The 22,166-nt window shown below is 34.3% G+C and overlaps 1 protein-coding gene across 5 annotated transcripts in view; it reads left to right on the forward strand.

The window, feature by feature from the left end:
* LOC128240406 (microtubule-actin cross-linking factor 1, isoforms 1/2/3/4/5-like) overlaps window positions 1–22,166 on the forward strand; it is a 101,875-nt gene that overhangs the window by 51,761 nt on the left and 27,948 nt on the right. For 3 of the 5 annotated variants that reach the window (XM_052957043.1, XM_052957040.1, XM_052957044.1), the window contains exons 24-38: window positions 302–511; window positions 919–1,138; window positions 1,610–1,842; window positions 2,420–2,644; window positions 3,618–3,719; window positions 4,834–5,001; window positions 7,135–7,155; window positions 9,034–9,189; window positions 10,737–10,931; window positions 11,075–11,203; window positions 11,585–11,755; window positions 12,120–12,275; window positions 13,043–13,249; window positions 13,865–13,975; window positions 15,072–15,095. In XM_052957043.1, the coding sequence (XP_052813003.1) occupies window positions 302–511; window positions 919–1,138; window positions 1,610–1,842; window positions 2,420–2,644; window positions 3,618–3,719; window positions 4,834–5,001; window positions 7,135–7,155; window positions 9,034–9,189; window positions 10,737–10,931; window positions 11,075–11,203; window positions 11,585–11,755; window positions 12,120–12,275; window positions 13,043–13,249; window positions 13,865–13,975; window positions 15,072–15,095 (2,328 nt within the window). The remainder of the gene's footprint in view (window positions 1–301; window positions 512–918; window positions 1,139–1,609; window positions 1,843–2,419; window positions 2,645–3,617; window positions 3,720–4,833; window positions 5,002–7,134; window positions 7,156–9,033; window positions 9,190–10,736; window positions 10,932–11,074; window positions 11,204–11,584; window positions 11,756–12,119; window positions 12,276–13,042; window positions 13,250–13,864; window positions 13,976–15,071; window positions 15,096–22,166) is intronic. The other 2 variants (XM_052957042.1, XM_052957041.1) reach the window with 2 other exon arrangements.

Genomic DNA, 22,166 nt, shown 5'->3' on the forward strand with positions numbered 1-22,166 from the left:
AGGCTTAAGTAGCTTATTTCAATTAGCCAAAATACATACTTAAATTTGATTTTTGTAAATGAAAATTATTATTATGATTGTCATAAAGATAATTCCTATTTACCGGTAAAGTCTAAAACGCCTTAAATATGAAATTAATACGTCAATTTAAGAAACTGGATATAGTCAGTTTAGCTTTATCATGTTAAAAGAGACTTAAGAAGTTTCAAGAAATTCCGGCCTGTTGCTGATATTAATTATTCACTTCAAACATGTTTTACGCAAACATATGTTGAACATTTTCCTACGCACTGTATTTCAGACTACACAGCAGATCATAGATGACCGCAAACCTTTCATAGACGACCTGAACGCCACTGGCCTGGAGTTGATGGAACTGTGTGGTGACAGTGACGCCAGCGAGATACAGAACAAGCTCGTTAACGTGAACGACAGGTTCGTCAAGCTGAAGAGCCAAGCTAGGAATAAACTACGGGATATGACAGATGTACGACAAAATATGACGCAAGAGGTAAGGGTTTGTTTCCCAGTTTAATAAATGTAATTTTGATAAATCTTTTTGATGAAATTGAATTTTAGTCAAGTCACAAAATGCATTAAAACAGTTTAAAGAGGATTGAGCAGAGCTGTTTAAATTGTTGTGTAGTATGAGAATATTTTAGTAATACAAGTATTGCAGCCTGTTTATCAAGTGTTTAATATAGTAAGAAAACCACAGCTTGTGCAAAGCTTTCTGAAAATTATACACAGCTTTTTTTAATTTCAGAGAAAAAGCAGCAAATTTTATGAAGCTTTGTTTTAATTTTAAATGGATTACACCAGAGTTTACTTTCCTACTTGTGAAGTAACTACTCTCTACCTTTTTAATAATCATTTAAAGATTCATGGTCAAGAATAAAAACTATCTAGTTATTTCAGGTCTCGGACGGCCTAGATTACCTGCTAGAAGACCTATCAGGCCTGAATCGCCTTATCGTTAATGCTGACCCAATTTCCGCCAACCCTGACAAACTGAAAGACGATCTTGAAGAGAATAGGATCATTATGGAGGAGTTGGAAAGGTCCAAGCCACACATTCATAGGGCCATAGAAGGGGCCAAGAAGGTTGTGGCTCAAGGCAGTGAGGATGAAATTGAAGGTATGTGTAACAGTAATGCTTTTTAATGTGAATTCATTGATTAGATTTGTTAAAAGATTTGTATTTCTTGCGAATATAAAAAATCATAAAAAAACGTCGTAAGTACAATATCGTTGTATGTTAAGTCCTGCAAAAAGTTACGGGTGCCCTAAAGTAATCACCCTGTCTGTCCATCCATCTGTCTGTCCACATTTTTTATGGGTTTTTTTTGTAAATAACTTATCAGCCATTCAAGAAATTAAGTTCACAGCCCATACTTGCTAACAGTAATAAGAAGATTTTGTGACAAGTTGTGTAATTTATGCTGAACAACATGCCTTTGAATTTCACCCTCTTTATAAAACAGCCTATCACAGGCTCAAGTAACTTTGTCTTTTTAGACAGAAATAGGAAGTTTAGCTGAGTAAATCAGATGTTTAAGTTACAGTAGTAATTTATTATAATAAAAGAATATCACTATCTTTTTTCTAGCTGATGACATAAAACAGAAGATCTCCGAGCTTAATGGCTTAGCCAATGATATCGCAGATGGGGCCGCTGGGCGAGAGACGGCCCTGCAGGAAGCCCTTGATGTGGCTGACCGGTTCCATGACCTTTGTGGAGAGGTCATGACCTCTTTACGTGACCTCAAGGACAACATGATATCCCAGGAGCCGCCAGGGGTCGACCCACAGACAGTGAAGGAACAACAAAAGGAGCTTAAGGTGGGGAATGATTTGACCATGAAGTAACCAAACTCAGTTGGTTTAAAAGGAATGACACACAGAATGTTAAGAGCTCGTCTGTATTTTGAAGTTTAAAAAAGCAAAGGTACCATAAAAGCCTGTTTTGTTGGTGATATTGTTTTCATGCAAAAACTTTAACCGTGACCATAACTTATTAGAGATATTCTAATGAAAATTGGTATTAATGTTGCCAAAGAAACTACCCACTTGTTAAGCACGGCTTATAACTCTGGTTTCACTTATTGTTGAGTTCACACTCCTTCTTTGACTGAAAAAGAACAGATGTAATGTTGCATGGTTATCGCTCTGCTCCTGTTGTTGTTTGACATGTTTTAAGATGTATATGTTACCAAAATAATACTCTGTAAAAAATGCAATTTAAAATGTTTTGCTGCCAATATTCATAGGGCTATGAAAGCGTTTTGCTAAACTGATATATCAATCTGGGATATAAAATTTACATACTGGTACTAATAATTAAAACTTAAAAACTCATGTAAGGTTTTGGGTAATACCATTTGTCATATAATTCACCTTTGTCTACTTCCTTTACTAGGAGCTAAGAAAGGAGCTAGGCAAAAGCCGCCTGTCTTTGGACGAATGTCGCCAGAAGGGTGAACAGCTGGGTGGACTTGTGGGCGACCCTGGACTCATAGAGATACGTAAACAGCTAGAGGACATACACAACCTGGCTGACGATGTTCATGACATTGCTAAGGAGAGAGAAGAAGATTTGAGGGTGGCGCTTGGACATGCTGATAGATTCCAGCAACTTCAGGAGGTAAGTGGAAAAAGTTATATTTGGTTATTTGAGAGACAAAAGCAGCTAGAGGATATAGACAACCTGATTGATGAGGTCCATGACATTGGTAAAGAAAGGGACGAGAATTTAGGGGTGCGGATAGGTTCTGACAGGTGGTATGTGGAATTTATTATATTGGGCTTTGGGGTGATCCGGTGGTTTTTAGACAAAAGCAGCTAGGGGATAGAGACAACCTGGCTGATGATGTTCATGTCAATGCTGAAGACAAGGAAGAGTTTTAGATGTTGTGGATAGATTCCAATAACTTCAGGATGTACGTGAAATTAATTATATCAACTTTGTGGGTTGGCCTTGGCTTAAAGGTATACAAAAGCAGCGTGAGAATATACACAACTCCAGTGATGTTGTTTATGCTATTGCTGAAGAAATGGATGAGTAATTGATGTTGCAGGTAGGTTCTGACAACTTCCTGAGGTATGTGAATGAATATAATGACGTTATGGGTTACCCTAGGCTAAAAGGAATACAAAAGCAACTAGAAAATATACATAACCTGGCTGATGATGTTCATGGCTAAAGTATGGGTAGAGCATTTGAGGCTAGGTAGGCTCCAACAACTTCAGAAGGTATTCGGAATGGTGATATGATGGTAGAGAGCCTAAGAGATCAATTTTGATTGGATCAGTAATTGGTTCTTAAAAGAGAGTATTATAGGTGGATTTAATAATGCTTTGTATCTGTCAATTTTTTATTGGTACAAACTTTGTTTAGTTTTCTTTACAAAAAATTCATCTTTTGTTTGTTCATACTAAATGTATACAGTCAGAACGTTTTTACTCTAGCAAGAGACTCAAAGATGGTGGTAATATTGATATGATTCTTAGGCACAATGATTACACAAAATTAGTTTTAGCAGTATCAAAACATCATTTTAAATCTTTATTTCATGTAGTTTAAAAAATAATAAAAAACATCTTATCTCCTTTTACAGGCAATAGACGAGTGGCTGCCATCATCTCAGCACAAGCTTGCCAACATGAATGCTGTATCACCGGACGTGGACACGCTGGGACAACAGATTGAGGAGCTGAAGGTATAAGACACAGTTGTGTACAGTTGGTGTTCATCCCAACTTCCATTTCTATTTTTCCCCTTCCTCCTATTGTTTATATTTCCCTTTTTTTGTAAAATGGTGACTTGTTTTATTTGGCTTTTTTTTACCACTAATGATTTTAAGGGTCATCAAGTCAAAAGTCAAGGTCACAGTGACCTTAAATGATATAAGGTTGTCCGAGTAATAATTCTACAATGCCTGCACCCATGGCCCTCAAACCAGTAGATGACCCCTATTGATATTAGGGTCATCTGGTCAAAAGTCAAGGTCACAGTGACCTTTAACGCAAACTTGAGAAATCCTGGAGCTATGGTCATCAAACTTGACATGAAGGTTGGGCCTGACCAGTTGATGACCCCTATTGATTTTAGGGGTCATCGGGCAAAAGGTAAAGGTCACGGTGACCTTTAACACGTAAAGTTAACAAAGCTTCTCCGAGTGAAAACAATGCCTTGACCTATGATCAACAAATTGACATGGAGGCTGGGCATGACATGTAGATGTACCCTATTGATTTAGGAGTCATCGAGTCAAAGGTTAAGATCACAGTCACCTTGAATGGGAAAAGGTTGTTCGACAATGCATGCACCCATGGCCCTCAAACTTGACATTTAGGTTGGGGGTGACCAGTTGATGACTCCTTTTGAGGATTTTGAGTTAAAAGGTGAATGTCAAATCTCATATTCATCATCAAAATTTACGTCATGTTTATTTATTCCCTGCTACTAAGAGGATAAATTTTTATCTGCAAATATCAGTCATCATCTGAACATGATTAAAAGCTGTACCTACTATCCTCACACTTTGAATGGTCTTAATCTTAAAACTACCTCAATGGCATCCAATGTCAATCACAAGTCAGCTGTCATTTCGGTCTATGCATATTTCATTCAATTGTTCAAAATATCCTGACAACATGGCACTTAGCGGGGTATAATGTTTGACAAACATCTCTTGTTATTTTTGTTATAGTTGTGTGATGTAACCTTCAGTTCACCCCATTTCACCTTAATGATTTCCCGATAGTTTCATTCCCTTGTAAACGCATATATTTATTGTTTTACGCTTAGCATGTATTTATTTTCTGTTGTAGTCATTCAAAGCCTCCATTCACCCTCATGTTACTGAGATTCAGCAACTTAACCAAGAGTTATCTGCCCTCAAAGACATGTCACATGTTGCCGCGGAAACCCTTCAACGTCCTGTTGATGCTATCAATACCAAATGGGCAGAGATTATTCAAGCAATTTCTGAACGCGAGGTAAATTATTCTCCATGTTTTTCTACTTTCTGCAACTGCATTTTTATTCTTGAATAAAGACATGTCATGTTTATCTGCCAGAAATGTATGATATAAATATTGCTTTTTTTGAAGGGGCCTAATAAGGTTACAATTGATAAATGCAAGGAATGTGGTTTTGTGATGCATTATTATGTTTAACTCATTTCACTTCAATGATCGATCAAAAAAAGCGAATGATTTGCGTACAGTTTAAAAAATGTTGGAGATATTTTGGCCCCTTTTTAACTTGATTCTTTGTGCTACTATTTGAAAACCCAATCTATAAAGGCTAAATTTAATATTTTTTAACTGTACACAAATTGCAAATTTAAAGCAATAGGGAGTTTATATATGTAGAAGTCCAATCCTTAAAACTTTTATTAATCTTTAAAAAATACAGAACTAAAAGATTAAATTGTATTTTTGGTTTTATTCACTTTGGTAATGGTAAAAATAATGGTAAAGGTGTACACATTTCACTGTGTTGTAAAGAGGTTGAGTTGAAATGTTCTTTCTGTTCAACAACAGATCAATCAGAATCTCCCTAACATACAGTGGTATAAAACTGTTGTCAATTTTAAGTCATCAAATGAATTTATGTTACATTTTTCATTATATTAACTCATTAACATTTTTCATATTAATTTGCTGTGTAGAAAATTTTAGTAAGTATTTTTTAAGTCAACCTTTGGTTTCCATTTCCTAAGTTTAGCTCTGAGTGATTAACACAATGTAGCCGAAATAACATTAGCTATGAATTGTTCAGATCTCTTAATATCACATCGTCAGAAAGCCACGGTACAGTATTGTACTTTACTTCATTTAGTGCTGTGAGACATTTATCTACGAAAATCTGAAAATCTTGTAGTCATGAGTAATTCATGAGGTATTGGTGCAGAATGGACTTTCTTAGAATCTAATCTTATGAAATTTTATTGTGTGTTCTTTTCTATATTTAGTAACAAAACCCCTGTATGACATCTGCTTAGTTGAAGAGTATTTAATTGTAACAAAAGTTTTCATTGGTTGAAGAGTTTTCTCGCCTATCTCATTAATATTCATGAAAACTAGATTTTCTCAGTCACTTTTCCCAAGGTACTAGTGTAAACATAATTAAAAAGTGTGGTTGCTGACGATGTTAATATCTAAACTGACTTTATTTTCTAGATTTGATTTATGTTGTCTTAGTATTACTTGTAGTTAATGATTTTATTTGTATTGCTCAATGAACAAAACAACTTGTGTCATAAGTATAGGCTGAACATATTATTAGACCATTTCAAGACTAATATTTACTGTATTTTTAAGTTAAAAAAAAAACAATATCATAAAATAACACTATTTTGTAAGGGAATTTTAAAAGAATTATTGTTAGTATTGTATTTACAAGTTTCTTGAACATATTTTGCATAGACCCTCCATTGTGAAAACATGGTTTATGTAATGAAACAGGTCGTCCCTCAGATGAATTAATTCTTATACATATAACTTATGAAATCAAAATTCTTAATAATATTACTCGTACATAGAAGTTAATTGATGTAAACTAACCTATTACAAATTTTTTTATGGAGAATTTTCAAAGTTCTGTAATCCTTCATCAACATTGTGTTCGTAACTGTGTACTTAACACTCTAACAATAGATGTAAGGTTGGTTTGTTTAGCTCATCCAGTTTTAATAAAAAATAAAGTTAAGATACTGTGATAGCCTTGGTGTCGTTGTTCAATGCCTAAGATCAATCATTCAGGGCCAGTATTCAATATTGATCTTATCCTTATCCTTAGACATGCCTCAGTGATTCCATTCAGCCTATTGGTCAGCTAAATATATAGGCCAATCAAAACACTTAAATCTAAGTTGGTTATTGAATACGGCCCCAGATGTATACCAGTTTCAATACTGTGTATGAAGCTATAATAATATTTAACTTATGCCCCTTGATTGACTGCAAAAGAGACAAGCGTTGGCATCCTCTTGTAGTTCTCTTGTTCTTAGTTTCACTAGCCTTTATCAACATTGCGTGTACTTAACTCCCTAACAATTGTCGTAGTGTAGGATTTTTCTTGTTTTGTTGTCGTCATGGTGATAGATTTTGCACTGGTCTATTTAGGTTATGGGGCACTTAAAACTGGTGAGTAAGTTTTTTGTTACAATGCCATGACCTTTTGGTTGCTATGGTGATTCTTGTTGCTATGGTGATTTTTTCCATGGCAACAAGTCATCATCAACTTGGATATTCTTCAAATTACATTGTTTTGGTGCAAGTGGTTTTGAAGTTCATGTTTTTGCGTGATTTGATTGTTTTTTATTCTTTGCTTAGGAAAATGCATGCTAGTTAAACTTTATGCTGCCTGCGATTTAGGTTGCTATGGAAACGGGATTTGGTAGATTTCAGATATCACTATCATCAGAATGCATTGTAGACTCTCTTTTTTGGAATTGCTTGCATGTTTCGATAGATTATGAGTTAAGAATACCTAAATGTTTTCAAAGTCTTTGCATGATAAATTCACCTTACATTTATATTATGAACAATTAAATTTGTATATCATACCATTTACAACTTCCTATTATATTTTATCACAAAATCAGAAATAAAATGAACTGAAGTACTGCATGCTCATAAGACTTTCATAATTTGACAGCATTACTTTATTTTTAGCTTGTATCTTTTAAGAAAAATAGTCAATGAATTGTCATAGTCTTGTTATCGCTGCCATCATCTGCGGTGTCATCAGTGTCATTGGGCAAAAAATCTAACCTTGCCCACAACCCTAAAACTGTTCAAGATATTCATATGAAACTTGGTACACAAGTTGCCAGAAACAGAAAGCACATGTTCAGTTAAGCCTATAACTCTAGCCTTAATAAATGAGTTATACCCTTTGTTTGAGTGAAGACAAAAACTGACGAGCATATATGCATTTGATCTGTGGCTCCCTTGTGCATTAATAACTTACCTATTAAAGCGTATAAGCGTATATATAGCAATGCCCGTAACTCTGGCTTTATTTTTGTTGAGTCATGCCCTTATTTTCAACAGAAAAACAGACAAGCGTTGTTGTTAGTTCTTCGAGTGCTCTTGTTTCATTATTTGACTGCTTGATAGTTTTTTTTTGGCAATATTCTTTTCTTTGCATGATTAAAAAATCCACCCGTTATAATAAACCTCTGTTGAAATATGAAATATAAAATAAGTTATGGGGATGTCATTATAGCAAAACCATTCTATGCATGGCACTGTGACAAACCTTTGAGTTGACATATTTTCCCCTTTCTATTTGTATGAAATGTATGTGATCTTTCACAGCTTTAACACTGAATGTATTTGGTGTTGTCCTTTCTTCAAATACAAGAATTTAATAAATACATAGCCATGTTTTAAACTTATACTCATTTTTTGTACATTTGCATATAAAAATATATAATCACGCAAATTATTTAGTTTAGTCACATTCACTGATAAAAAAAACAACACTGAATGTTGAATTCTTGTTCTTTTCTTTTGCAAGGCAAATTTGTGTTGTTATAGTGTTTGAGTGAAATATGTTGTTGTTTTGTTGCAAGTATGTGTTAGTGTTACTAACAGCCAAGGTTATGTGTTCTGACAACGCTAAACAACTTTGAAAGAAACATATTATTGTTTGTCATTTGGTCAATGTTTGTTTGCAGTGGCTACTGACAAACCAAAAATGCTCAATCTCAATTTATTCTTTACACTGTTGAGGCCTTAAAAATAATTTTACCAATATTGTATTTTGAAAAAAAATTATTCTGGCCCACAATCTAAATGAAAAGAAAATATCTGTGTTGTGCAAATGGAAACGAGCAATGTTTCAAGAGAACCTAAGGCAATGCATTAAAACATCAATAGGAAAGCTAGAATTACACACTATTGACAATATGTTTTCAAAAATGTCCAAAAAAAATGTTTACATCACTTTACACAATACCAGCATGTCCAATCTAATCCACAAATGCTTACCCCAATTCTTCTCTCCCATTTTAGGCTAACCTACAGGAAATGCAGTGCCAGGTCGGGGACATCGAGCGTGCAATGGTAGAGGTCACTTCCTCTTTGGAGAATGCCATGACGGAACTAAACCTTATGGACATCATCACTGGCGATACCAAATGTCTGGAGAAACACCTAAAGAAACTCAATGTAAGTTTAGCAATACCTTAACAAACTTAATTATAGTGTAGCAATGCCTTAAAAACACACACATTTTACTCCCTAAATATTGAGCGTGGAATGGTAGAGATTACAGCGTCTTTGGTAAAGGTCATGACGGGGTATAACCTTCTGAGTCACATCACTGATGATACCACATGTCTAATGTAAAACACCTAAATAAACTAAATGTAATTGTATTATATATGTATTATGGATCTTTTCTCAGCTTTCATTATGGCCATGGTGTTGTAAAAACATTGTAGTCTGGCAAAATCTTCATATATGGACCTCAGACTTATTAAAAAACAGCAGGCATTTGCTTTACAAGTTCCTCATAACTCTGGTGAAAGTACTTGTTGAGTTGTGTCCCTTGTTCAAGTTAGAACAATGGTCTTGTCTGTTCATCCAGGTTGAGCATATATCTGGATATTGATTATGAAACTATAGGTTATCGTGAAAAGGTAATTATATGAATATATGTACAGCAGGAGTGTGACATATGTTTAGCTCATGCCATATATTTTAATATCAAACACTTTATAAATATTATGTTTCATAATGATATATGTTAATTTAGTTGGTATTTATCAGAACTTTCAATAAATGTTGTTGAAAACAGTGAAGCATAATTGACATAAGAAGTAATAAATACCATTACAAGAAATCTTTGTGTTAATATACTTGCAAACATTGGATTTGAGAAGGCATGCAAGTAGCTCATTATTGAAGTAAGAATGACGAGATATGACGAGACATGACGAGAGAAGAGACGAGATATTGAAATCAGAAATTGAATCAAATCAAAAAAAGGATTTGAAAGATCAATTTTAAGACTAAATTTACCAAAGTAAATGCAGCTTGAAATGGCAAGTGGTTCTGTGGGTACTGGTGTAGATGATGATGATGATGAGGAAGAAGATCTGTATGTTCTTGACATTGACTTTGAGGCAGCCTTCTGGTACTATTGGGGAAGACTCTGCTTCTTTGTGGATTACCCGGTAGAGATAACCATTGTTACAATTAGATGAATTTTAGCTAAGAGCTAGAAAGTTAAGTCATAAAATGGCAGGAATTTCATGATTGATACCAGTAGAAGTTTTCATTTCAGTCTTACTCTCTCTAGAAAACAATACATTATGTTTAAAATTAATGCTTACCAATATTAATAATGAATTTAAAACTTGACTTCTATAATAGCATGATAGAAGGCTTCAAGGACTCTAAACAAGGCTTTAGATGATGTTTTTTCCAATGGTGAAAAGGAGAGCTCTCACATGCTAGACAGCCTGGGAATTTTGCATCCCCTCCCCCTTTTTTATATTTGTTATTAGATTTTGCTGTCTCTATCATATTTGATGCTGAAATGATTTGTAAGAGGCACATATAAGGTCTCACCGAAGCAAAAAGAAAGGCAACAAGGGAATTGTATTATTCAATTGTGAAGGGGACAACCTGCACATGTGCTAGGCCATTGCCGCCAAGGGAGGGAAAAAGTAGGTTTAGTATTTATTCATTTATTATTTATGATTTTTCAGCTCCTTCAATCAGATGTGAAGGGCAAGGAGAGGGCATCACGAAAACTGAACAAGGCCCTGGAAGATGTCTTATCCAAGGGCGAAGGGGACAGTCCTCACATGAGAGAAGTTCAGGAAGAGATGAATGAAATGTTGAGAAGGGTCCAGGCTGACTCCAGAGACAAGGAGGCAAAACTGCAGGAAAAACTCAGACAGGTAGGTGTCTATTTAGATTGAATATACCAGTAATATTGTTAAGTTTTTACGTTAAAGTTATTCTCTTGGGGTTTTTTATGGTTTTTTATTCATCTGTATAACAATACCTGAAAATTAATTTCTGTATGAACTGCTATTTACAGGTGAAGAAGTATATTGGAGATGTTGATGACATGATCCAATGGCTAAATGATCTGAGGACAGAACTCAAGTCCAACACTCCGTTTGGGGCCCTTCCTGACACAGCTAAGGTCCAGTTTGACAAGTTCAGGGTATGTACATCGAAGGAAGTTTATTGGTTGTACTCAAACAACTTGAGGTTAAAGATATATCCAATTCAATTTCAATTTCATACAAGTTTGGCCTTCCTTTACATATATTTTATTTAAATTTTGAGGCTCTGAAAGCAAATAAATCTTTTGGTTTTCTCAGACATCAAAACTGTTTACTACATGTGTATCTGACTTAAAATAGTCTCTGCAACTTTGAACAATGGTAAAATAGGAAACACCATCAGCTACACTGAAGGGGGCTGGTAAAGACTGCTAAAGAAAAGCCAAAAGTTCCTAGAAGCTAGTCATTCAGAGTAATGTGCTGCAGGTTTGGATGGAGAAAACTAATAATTATAAAGCCTGTATTTTCTCCCCTTATAGGAAAGACACCAACAGCTCCAGCACAGAGAAGAACCAGTGAAGACTCTCCTAGAGAAAGGCCAAGAGTTTCTTGAGGTTTGCCCACCAGAAGATGTGCTCCAGGTGTCAGATCGGATGAGGAAACTGAAAGATCTATGGAGTGACACGAGAGACAGGGCACAGAAGAGGAAGGTAAGTTGGTTTGTGATAAAAATTAATTTGGTGTCATAAGAAGTTTATTGATGTTGGAGCACATACTTGATGATAAAGTTGTTGATTGAACAATAAGAGCTGGGTGGTTGAAAGGGATGTAATGCAAATTCGTGCCATGTCATTTTCACACTAGCTTTATGGTCTTTCTGTTGGTTTATTGTTATAATGCTGTTTGTTGGCTGATTGGAAATTTGTTTTAACAAAGTTCTACAAACACCGCCATGTTGATTAGTCCCAAGGTAGATGAAATGAACAGAAGCAACTCAAAATACAAGCCCTTCTTTTGTTAAACTACCCTCCAAAATCAGTGCTTTATTAAAATTTCTTTTTCCAACCTTTACAGGACAGGATGGATGAACACCTGTTGAACATAGATGAGTTCCACGGGATTCTGAAGAACTTCACAGACTGGCTTAACAATGCTGAGATCAAGATGAGGGGCTTCAAGTACCCCAGCAAACTTGTGCCCAAGATTCTCAAACAGATGGAGGACCATTCAGTATGGGATACTTCAAATTTCTTTTGGGATGCTTTGAAAACGGGGTTCTAAACGCATCATTTCAAGCAAGCATTTTCAACAGCTTTTGTTGCTTTATTTGTGTTACAAAGAAACAAAAGTTGAGGAATTGTCAAAGCCTTGATGTTGTTCTTGGTCAGCAAAGCCATAAATATTGTGTATAACTCAGAACACATTCTCATTCATCAGAGGTTTGATGATGGTACATATGTTGTACGCATAGCATCATCCCTCTAGTCTAGGAGAATGTCAGAATTTGACATATATCGCAGGTTCAATAACGTTTGCTAGAATACTTGCTGAATTATGTCCCTTTGTATACGTAGAAACATGACAAGTGCTGTCATTTAGTTGTATTTATCTCTTAATAAACTAAGCTAATTTAAAACAGGCCAAAATTTCTTTACCAGGATCAAGCTTAGCACACAGTTTTTGGCTAGGTATGATTTGTGGAATTCTGTCATTTTTCTATTACTTTTAAAGGTATCTTCATGATAATCACAATTAACTATTTTGCATTTCTTAAGATCAATTTCGCTAAAAAAAAAAAATGAAATAAAATACTTTTATGAGATATTGGAGCAAAGTAAGGTGTATATCTTATTCACGATTTATTTTGTTCCGCCAGTTTTTAAGACAGAGCTTGACTCCAAGATAAAAAAAATGCTCAGTGTTTATTGATTGTACAGGGACATTCCTAAAACATGTAGTTGGCAAACACTTTTAATCTATATCTTTCTATTGTACAGTCTCTGAAAACGGAGCTAGACTCACAGATTGAGAAGATGCACAGCCTTGATCGAACAGGGACCTACCTGAAACATTTCGGCCGCAAACAGGACACCATCTATATCAAGAATCTCCTTGTTGGCATCAAACTCAGGTGGAAGAAACTTCACAGGCGAACGGACGAACGGGGAAGACTGTTCAAGCATGCTTTTAAGGAAGATAAGAGGGTATGGTTTTGCAGCTGTTTGACTGATCAAAACATGAAAAGTATGAGTTTGAATTTATGTAATGAAGGCCCTCAAAGATACAATATTGTACTGTTTTTTGTACATGATTAAATGTGTATGCACATGTACGTACATGTAACTCTTATTCAGTCATGAACATGTATAAAATAAAATTATATAGTCTACCTGTATCTTTGTTTAGGAATTCATTCCATCTTTATTGTTTTGAAAGATTGTATCATCATTTTTATTGCATTACTGAAGAATAAGGAAAATATCGCAGTTGTTTAAGATCTTACAGATTGTTTAAATGTTATGAACATTAAGTTGAGTTGGATATATGGAGAAGTCATTTAACCATCTGTATACATGGAAATACATAGACTTCATTAAGTATACAGTAAATATAGAAATCCTTTTTATTTCACTTATATATATATTTTTCATATTAAGTATATTTGAAGAATGGTTGATCTCAATGTATGGATAGTTACAGTTACAGGTTACGAATTAATTACATTCCAATTAATGTATTAATTTGTTTTAACATTAGCCACTGCTTATCCGATCAATTCACCACAAGCATATTCTGAGCAATCAAATGCCATGTTTCAGTTCTATGATGCCTGGAAGGCACTCTGTGATTGGCTGGATGAGAGTGCACCCAAGCTTACAAGATTTATGTCCCCTGGATATGCTTCGAAACAAGATGTGGATGAATTGAAGGTAGGGTTACTGGTGATGGGGACATAACAATATTTGTTTCCAACTATTTATCTATACAATTCACCTTACTCTTATTGTTCAATATACTGCCTTGTAGATTACATAGTGCATGTAGATTTTGCGTCCATATATTATAAATGTGTTGTTATGCATGATACATTGTGTAAACATGTAAATGATCATTGTTATCAGAGTTATCACTAAAAATCATGGTGGTGGTATTTTGGTGAAATATTTATTATCTCATTGATTAAAAAACAACAAGATGTTTTTTATAAACATGTGTATGTAACATTCATCAATGTTTATTGGTTTCCATTTTGTTTATTTCATCGTTTATTTTTTGTGAATCATTGAATAAAAATCCATTCTATATACATAAAGTCTGATTCTTTTATCCATATTAATTGTAGTACAATATTGTTTGACACATTACATTTTGTAGTACAATATTGTTTTAACATAACATTGTGTAGAACAATATTTTTACATACCATTTTGTACATAACATTTTGTAGTACAATATCAATTTTTACATATAATTTTGTAGTACAATATCGTTTTTTACATACTATTTTGTAGTACAATATCAATTTTTACATATAATTTTGTAGTACAATATCGTTTTTTACATATAATTTTGTAGTACAATATCGTTTTTTACATATAATTTTGTAGTACAATATCGTTTTTTACATATAATTTTGTAGTACAATATCGTTTTTTCCATACCATTTTGTAGTAAAATATCGTTTTTTCCATACCATTTTGTAGTACAATTTTGTTTTTTCCATACCAGTTTGTAGTACAATATCGTTTTTTCCATACCAGTTTGTAGTACGATATCGTTTTTTTCCATACCAGTTTGTAGTACAATATCGTTTTTTCCATACCAGTTTGTAGTACAATATAGTTTTTTCCATACCAGTTTGTAGTACAATATTGTTTGTCATATAGCATGCTTGTAGTGCGGTTTGAGGTACTGCAATTTGAAATACTTCAACCTCATATATTTTGCATGTATATGTAACCTTTTCATAGTGTGTTTGATTGTATATTTGACCATTACATTTATTGTATGATTATATAACACTAGGATGAGGAGGGCAAGGATGTAGAGGTATTCAGAGCTTCCCAGAAACTTACCCTCTAACCCTGTACTGTGTGCTTAATACTCGTGCCTAATACTCAAACGTAACCGCTATAATCGCCCCACAGACTGATATTTGTACAGCAAATCGGCTAGAGTTATCGTTATTCTTGTGATTTTAAAGTGTGGTAGCTGCTTTTTTATCAGAACGTATGTCTTTGAATAGAAGACTTCAGTAGATACCTACTATTTTTAATGAACATGGATCCACAAAATACCAACACAAGTCAAACAATATTAAAAGCATGGGTCGTAATGGGAGTAGGATAAAAAGATATTTGTCTATGATTGCATTTTATGTTAAATTATTTAAATTTATGACAATACCTCTTGTTTATGCATTCAAAGTCTAGGGGCGGTACCTCTTTCTTTTGTGAGTGTGTAGTTTGATGTGCAAAACCTTATACAGAGGTTTATACCCCTTGTAGTGTAGCCTTGCTGTGTAATACCCACCCTTTTAACTCTCAATTATGTGTAGAATTTGATTGTTTTATATATTACAAAAAAATTGTTCATTTAATATTATACTCCACCAGTTTGTGGTTGGGGCTACATAGAATCCACATTGTTATTTCTTGTTTGCTGATATATTTCTTTCAGACTTCTAGTAAAAACTATTTTTTGATGATTAGGATCATTTTAAATACACATGATTTCAAGCTATTCCAAGCTCTGATAGAAACATCATAGCTTTGTAACCTTTTGCTTACATCATCATTTTTGTTGTATCCATGGCTGTCTTCGATGGTTGTTATGACATCGCTCCCCTTTGCTTTGGATGTAGAAGCCAATAACCCCCACTCCTTAGTCCAAATCCATCCGGTCATCTTTTCATTTGGACAAGTTACTTTGCTTGGCAACGATCAATGCCAAAATGTTTATACAATCAATGCTTTCAACATGGCTAGGATGAAATTAAACTCTGTCTCTGAATGGCTGAGAATCAAAAAGCGAAGACAATGCGACTTTTAAATGTATACCCATAGCATTCGCAATTGTTGAGAAAATTAATAAACAATGGAAAGTAAAAGGACAAGCCCAGTAGCTGAATCAAGAAACTAGTCAGAAATAGACTGACTTTTGTACTGAATTTCTTGTCTTGAGCTACTATAAATTTCCTAAATCTGATACAACGCAAAAATACATGCGACACGAACAAGGGTAAGTAAATGAAATGGTTATTTCAGAAAATTTTCTTTAATTCTAGTTCCAAGGCATCAAGGCGTTGCTTATTTAAATATAAACATATAAAGTAATACAACTTGGACAAGCCCATCCGACATCATTATAACAATGTTTATATGCACATTGTTCAATGTCTTAACACTATCGAGAGTGACATACAACGTCACAATTGAACGGACATTAACATATTGTTAATAAATGTTTGGATTACCGTCTTAAAACGGTCAGTGAAACAGGAGTATACCGGGGGTGGAGGGGGGGGGGGTTACCCCTTTACGAGTACTTAACCTCGCACTTGTCCCAACAACATTTATCAATTCAGAGCAAATCTAAAAAATTGGTGTGTGTACCGGTTCGTACATTATTTTGCTGTTGCCAAAGCATACATTTTCTTGCTCCTTTCTTGTTATTTCTTTGTGAATGTGTGTGGACGTTTTATACTAAGCATTTAAAGTAGTTCACTGCAAAAAAGCATTTTACATACATGCTCTACATACATGCCCTTTGTTGCATTTATTTCCTGCATATTCAGAAAAAAACTTGAAATGTGGGTCATGCTAGCTATGAAGGTTATGTAGCTAAACGAGATAATGTTTAGAGATAAACACTTGATGCATTGTTAATGTATAAACTACATTTTTCTAATATTTAGTATGTAAATGATGCGTCTTATACAGAATTTAATCAATTTTCAAGTTAGGATATTAAAACGAACACTCATAATTTGGACATGAAATTAATGTATCGTATCGTAGTATATATCATGAACACCACCCAACACATAGCATTCACATGAGGTACCTGTATGTACACATATTGCACTGTCAAAACATTATTTTGGAAACCGGTTTGTCCGAATGTTTGAGGAAAATAAACACCAAATCAAACTCCGGTATTCAAACGAAGGCGGGGCTCTTTAAGCAGCATAGATTGTTCTTTGTTTCATTTAAAATGGTGAAGGAAAAGAAAAGTTATCTTTGTCTATTTGAAAGAAAAATGTTGCCTTCCAACGTACCATTTATGACGTAATTTATCAAGCGGTATACACACACTATTTTTGTATGTACATATATTGGTTATGTGTCTTCCCTAGCATTTTTATGGGTGGCGACTAAATAAAACATACCATTGTGAACGCCAGTTTAGGTCAAATTTGTGTTTTAATACTCCTTTAGTTAAATCAGTTTTTTAGTTCAGGCTGTAAATTCCTCTTCGGGATAAATGGATTGGACAGTCCTATTGAGAACATGCTGGTTTGATCTTCTGGTGTAAATAGGAGCTCGGCATGGGGTGTTATCACCTCAATGAAAAGCTGAATGCAAAAATCGGGAATGTTGGCAAACAGAGTCACAGAAAGAGCTGATTTACTGATATGTTTGTAAGAAAATCTCGGTTATATTTGGGTAATACCAAAATTTCCTATACAGTTGTCCCGTTTGCAAATTTCCACTTAATGTCAAAAACCTTAACTTATCTTTAATGATTTAAGGGCATTATCATTTAAACTATTAATAGTTTTTTATCGTAGCATACAATTTTGTTCCTAAGAAAATAACACTAAAAGTATTAAACAAATTGCGCGGCTTTCCAACATACTCTGTCAAGCTTATATCCGAGGTCAGGTCTGTTATTCAAGATTGATGTTAAGATAACATGCCATTGAGCAACTACTCCAACTGAAATTAATGAAATTATTAAGATTTCATTCATTATGAATGTGCTTTTGAAAGAATGAAACATGTACGATTTTGCATCCTTATTTGACGTGAGATTCGGACCTGGGTCGTTTTAAACCCCAGTGGGTTCTGCCTACGTTTTCACTGACGATGTAAAGGTGGAGGCCTCAACAATTACTTAACAACGTTCAGTGTTTGTTTGTCCTTGATTCTGTGTACCTTTGAACATGGTCTTGGTTAATGTGTGGGCTACTGGCTTTGTCCCTTTAAACATGGTCTTGGTTAATGTGTGGGCTACTGGCTTTGTCCCTTTAAACATGGTCTTGGTTAATGTGTGGGCTACTCGGTTTTCCCCTTTAAACATGGTCTAGGTTAATGTGTGGGCTACTCCGTTTACTCCTTTAAACATGGTCTAGGTTAATGTGTGGGCTACTCCGTTTACTCCTTTAAACATGGTCTAGGTTAATGTGTGGGTTACTCGTTTTTTTACCTTTAAATATGGTCTTGGTTAATGTGTAGGCTACTGGGCTTGACCCTTAACTTGTCCTTGTTTCTTTTGATCGAGATCTGTTTAATGATTAGTTACAGTTGGTTTCATGTCCAAATTTTGCAATAACATTTAACGCCTGAAACTAGAACAATCTTAGTTTTCACAAAAAATGGCTGTTTATTAGTATGTACATTCATAGTGAAAATTAATCGTAAGTGTTTCAAAGGCTTACATACAATTCATAAATAAAACAGAAAATTGTGTTCTTAAAGTAACTTTCCAAATATGCGACGGTTGTTAAAATTGCATGTTCAAAAAGCCATGTCCGACCACAAATACAAGCGAGTGGTTTCGATAAATCAAATAAATAGGTTTAGGTGTTGAAATGTTTTAATTTCTACCAACCGTTTACTACTCGCATCATACATACTGATGCTAGCTTTAAAATAACAATATGGTAGTGTTCCACTCTGCTGACGCGAACCATATTGACCTCTTTATGAATATGGATGGTTAAACTGAGTGTAAAGACATAGTAAATGTGTGTATTTTAATCCTAAAAATTGTGAATTTATAAAACCTCCTAGGGATATTTAACAGATATATTTAAACGAAGGACTTTTTCAATCTTGAAGGTAAGTGTGCAAAGTATTTGAAAGTGTAAATGCAATGTAGTATGTAATATTTACAGTCCAAGTTAACAGGTGTTCAAAACTGTAACCTTTCGTGATGATATGCAAAACAAGTTGAGTTCAATAGAATATCTTACCTTTCATACATTGTCAAAGCCAAGGTTGACGTTCTGCTTTTATTTGCTTTGGTGGAGTCATGTTTAACTAAACACATGTATGTTTTATCTAATGTTGAAGTTACATGTATATTCAATAAGTTGGCCAAATAATTTGTCTGATGAAGCCATAGTATACTTACCATAGTTCGTTAAGTGCTATATTCTTTCATGCCAAATGCTACTTCATTTGCAACTGAAATGACTCGAACACTTTCTATTGGCAATCCTTGTACTAGCGATATAGATCTTCTGGTGAAGCCATAGTATGCTTAGGTGTTGGTTGTTGCCAAATGCCGAGCTAAGCCCTGTAATATATGTTTATATTAGTATGTGTTGTAAAGAAGGGCAAGAAACCATGGTGCTGTAACATTAAGCCATTCGAGAGTAAAAATATTCACAGGACATTGCCCTTTGATTCAGTTGGTATAATATTAAATTTCTTTTACATCCTATCATCTTAAAATCTGCTTGCCTGTCATGCAAATTTACTACAAGTCCTAACAACATTTTGATTTATACAAACTGTTACATTTGTCTCAGGTCAACTGTTTTGAGTATTATACACATCAATGTTATCAACGTTATTAAAAGAATGGTAACGTTTATCCATGTATCGGCCGAAGAATCTCTGGCATTCCATTGTAAAGAGTTGAAAATCTCGGTTCTATCTCTAGATTCCATAGCCAGATATAAATCATACGTTACTCCCTTTTATTAGATTGTCATCGATACCAACCCTGACCAGATACCGTTTCGTGTACCTGTCCTAAAACAATACTAGAATGTGACTTTTGTTTCATAAAAACAATCTATCAATTAGCATTTGTACCTCAATATGTTTATTTTAATGCAAATAAGACGAGCTGGAGTTAAAATCAGCCTGTCATTTTATTTACAATAAACCTTTATTTGATAAGTTGATACACTGTCCAAATCATCGTCCAGAATGAGTAACGGATGAAACAAACAAAGGAAATCTGTTTGCTGTCATAAAAAAACTGAAATGAAAATAATTTGTTTTATTGTATCGTACATACGAAGTAAATAGAGAGAATAATTGTTTAGGACAACGGAATTTTGTTTGTAAACAAAACCTGTAGTCACATTTTACTGTTATTTAATAATGACAAAAATCAACATGGCGTTTTGTTTTCAATATCTGCTGTAATATGATAAATGAACCGCATGACCACCATTGAACTTCTTAATTATCAATATTTATAAAAACTAAAATGTGAGAAATTTAAATACAGTTCACATTAGCTTTATTATACATGTATCAAAGTTTTATTTTCATTTTATGTCTGTTTCAACAAACTACTCACTTTTATGACACATTTATAAACATTTTGTATTAAATTAGCCAACACGAGTGTGTCAGATAGTTAAAGAAAATTGGACACCCAACAAAGCGTAGTACTGTATGAAACGATAAATGAAACCACCGTATCGGGTTTCAAACAAATTTTATGAATGAATTAGAGCCTAAAACTCGCGTCGTTCAATGCAGGAAAATCCTGTTTAACCAAACTGAACTATATAGAAAAGTTCGGTGGAGAAACACCTACCCTGGTCTAATAGACGACATACCGTGTATTTCTAGCATTTATTACTATCCTACAACTACAAACACAGTGGAAACATTTACCAGGCCTGAACAACGACACTGGCCATTGCATAATAATCATGTATAACTAAACTAAAACTACAAGGGGTAAGTCCAATAGAAACATTTACCAGGCCTGAACAACGACACTGGCCATTGCATAATAATCATGTATAACTAAACTAAAACTACAAGGGGTAAGTCCAATAGAAACATTTACCAGGCCTGAACAACGACACTGGCCATTGCATAATAATCATGTATAACTAAACTAAAACTACAAGGGGTAAGTCCAATAGAAACATTTACCAGGCCTGAACAACGACACTGACCATTGCATAATAATCATGTATAACTAAACTAAAACTACAAGGGGTAAGTCCAATAGAAACATTTACCAGGCCTGAATAACGACTCGCCGTTGTACAGTTGTCCTGTATAACTAAACTAAAACTACATTAGTGGAAACCATTGGAAACAAATACGTCCGACTAATGGCAAATCTTTGTATGATAATCATTCAAACCAAAACTAAGACAATAGAGACAGACCGAATGCAAACATACAAAAGGTGTAAATACTGGAACATTGTTGTTTGATAATCATTCAAAACTAAACTGAAACATCAGGAATAAGCCCAGTGAACATGTCTTATCTATGTCAAAGTACGGCACATCGGTGTGCTATTTAACTAAACAGAACAACAGGGACACGCCAATTGCGAACCATCTGCACAGGAATAGCATTCCTTCAAGAACGAGACAAAATATAACGCTCACATCTGACAAACAATTTGAATAATATTAACAAAATTGATAAAAAATACTGTTCATAAAACTAATTGCATGATCAACTTATGCTACTTTTAACAATCGAATGTACACTCATGCACGGAAATCCTGAAAGAAAGCCAGTGGCACACATTTTTACTTCTAAATGACACTTCATGTTCATGTACCTATGTAATGTACTCGTACAGTAATAAATGCATACGCCTGCATTTGGTTTTATATTAAAATCTTTGTTGTCGTAAATCTTGATAAGTCAGTGTGTGTATATAAAGTGACAAGTTTTATTCGCTGTACCGTAAACTTTAACATGTCAAAATGATAAACTATTATGTCACATTTTTATTCCATGTTTCGATAAAATTGACATTTATCAAATTAGCATATCGTATTTCTTTAAATGCTGATTTTGAAGGCGCCAGATTTATGAATGGAAACCTACAATTATGCAATTATTGGTCGATTAGGGCGGGAGAGCCCGTAATTTCAATATTCTAACTATTCAT

The sequence above is a fragment of the Mya arenaria genome, chromosome 7 (genome assembly GCF_026914265.1).
Source record: "Mya arenaria isolate MELC-2E11 chromosome 7, ASM2691426v1".
NCBI lineage: Eukaryota > Metazoa > Mollusca > Bivalvia > Myida > Myidae > Mya > Mya arenaria.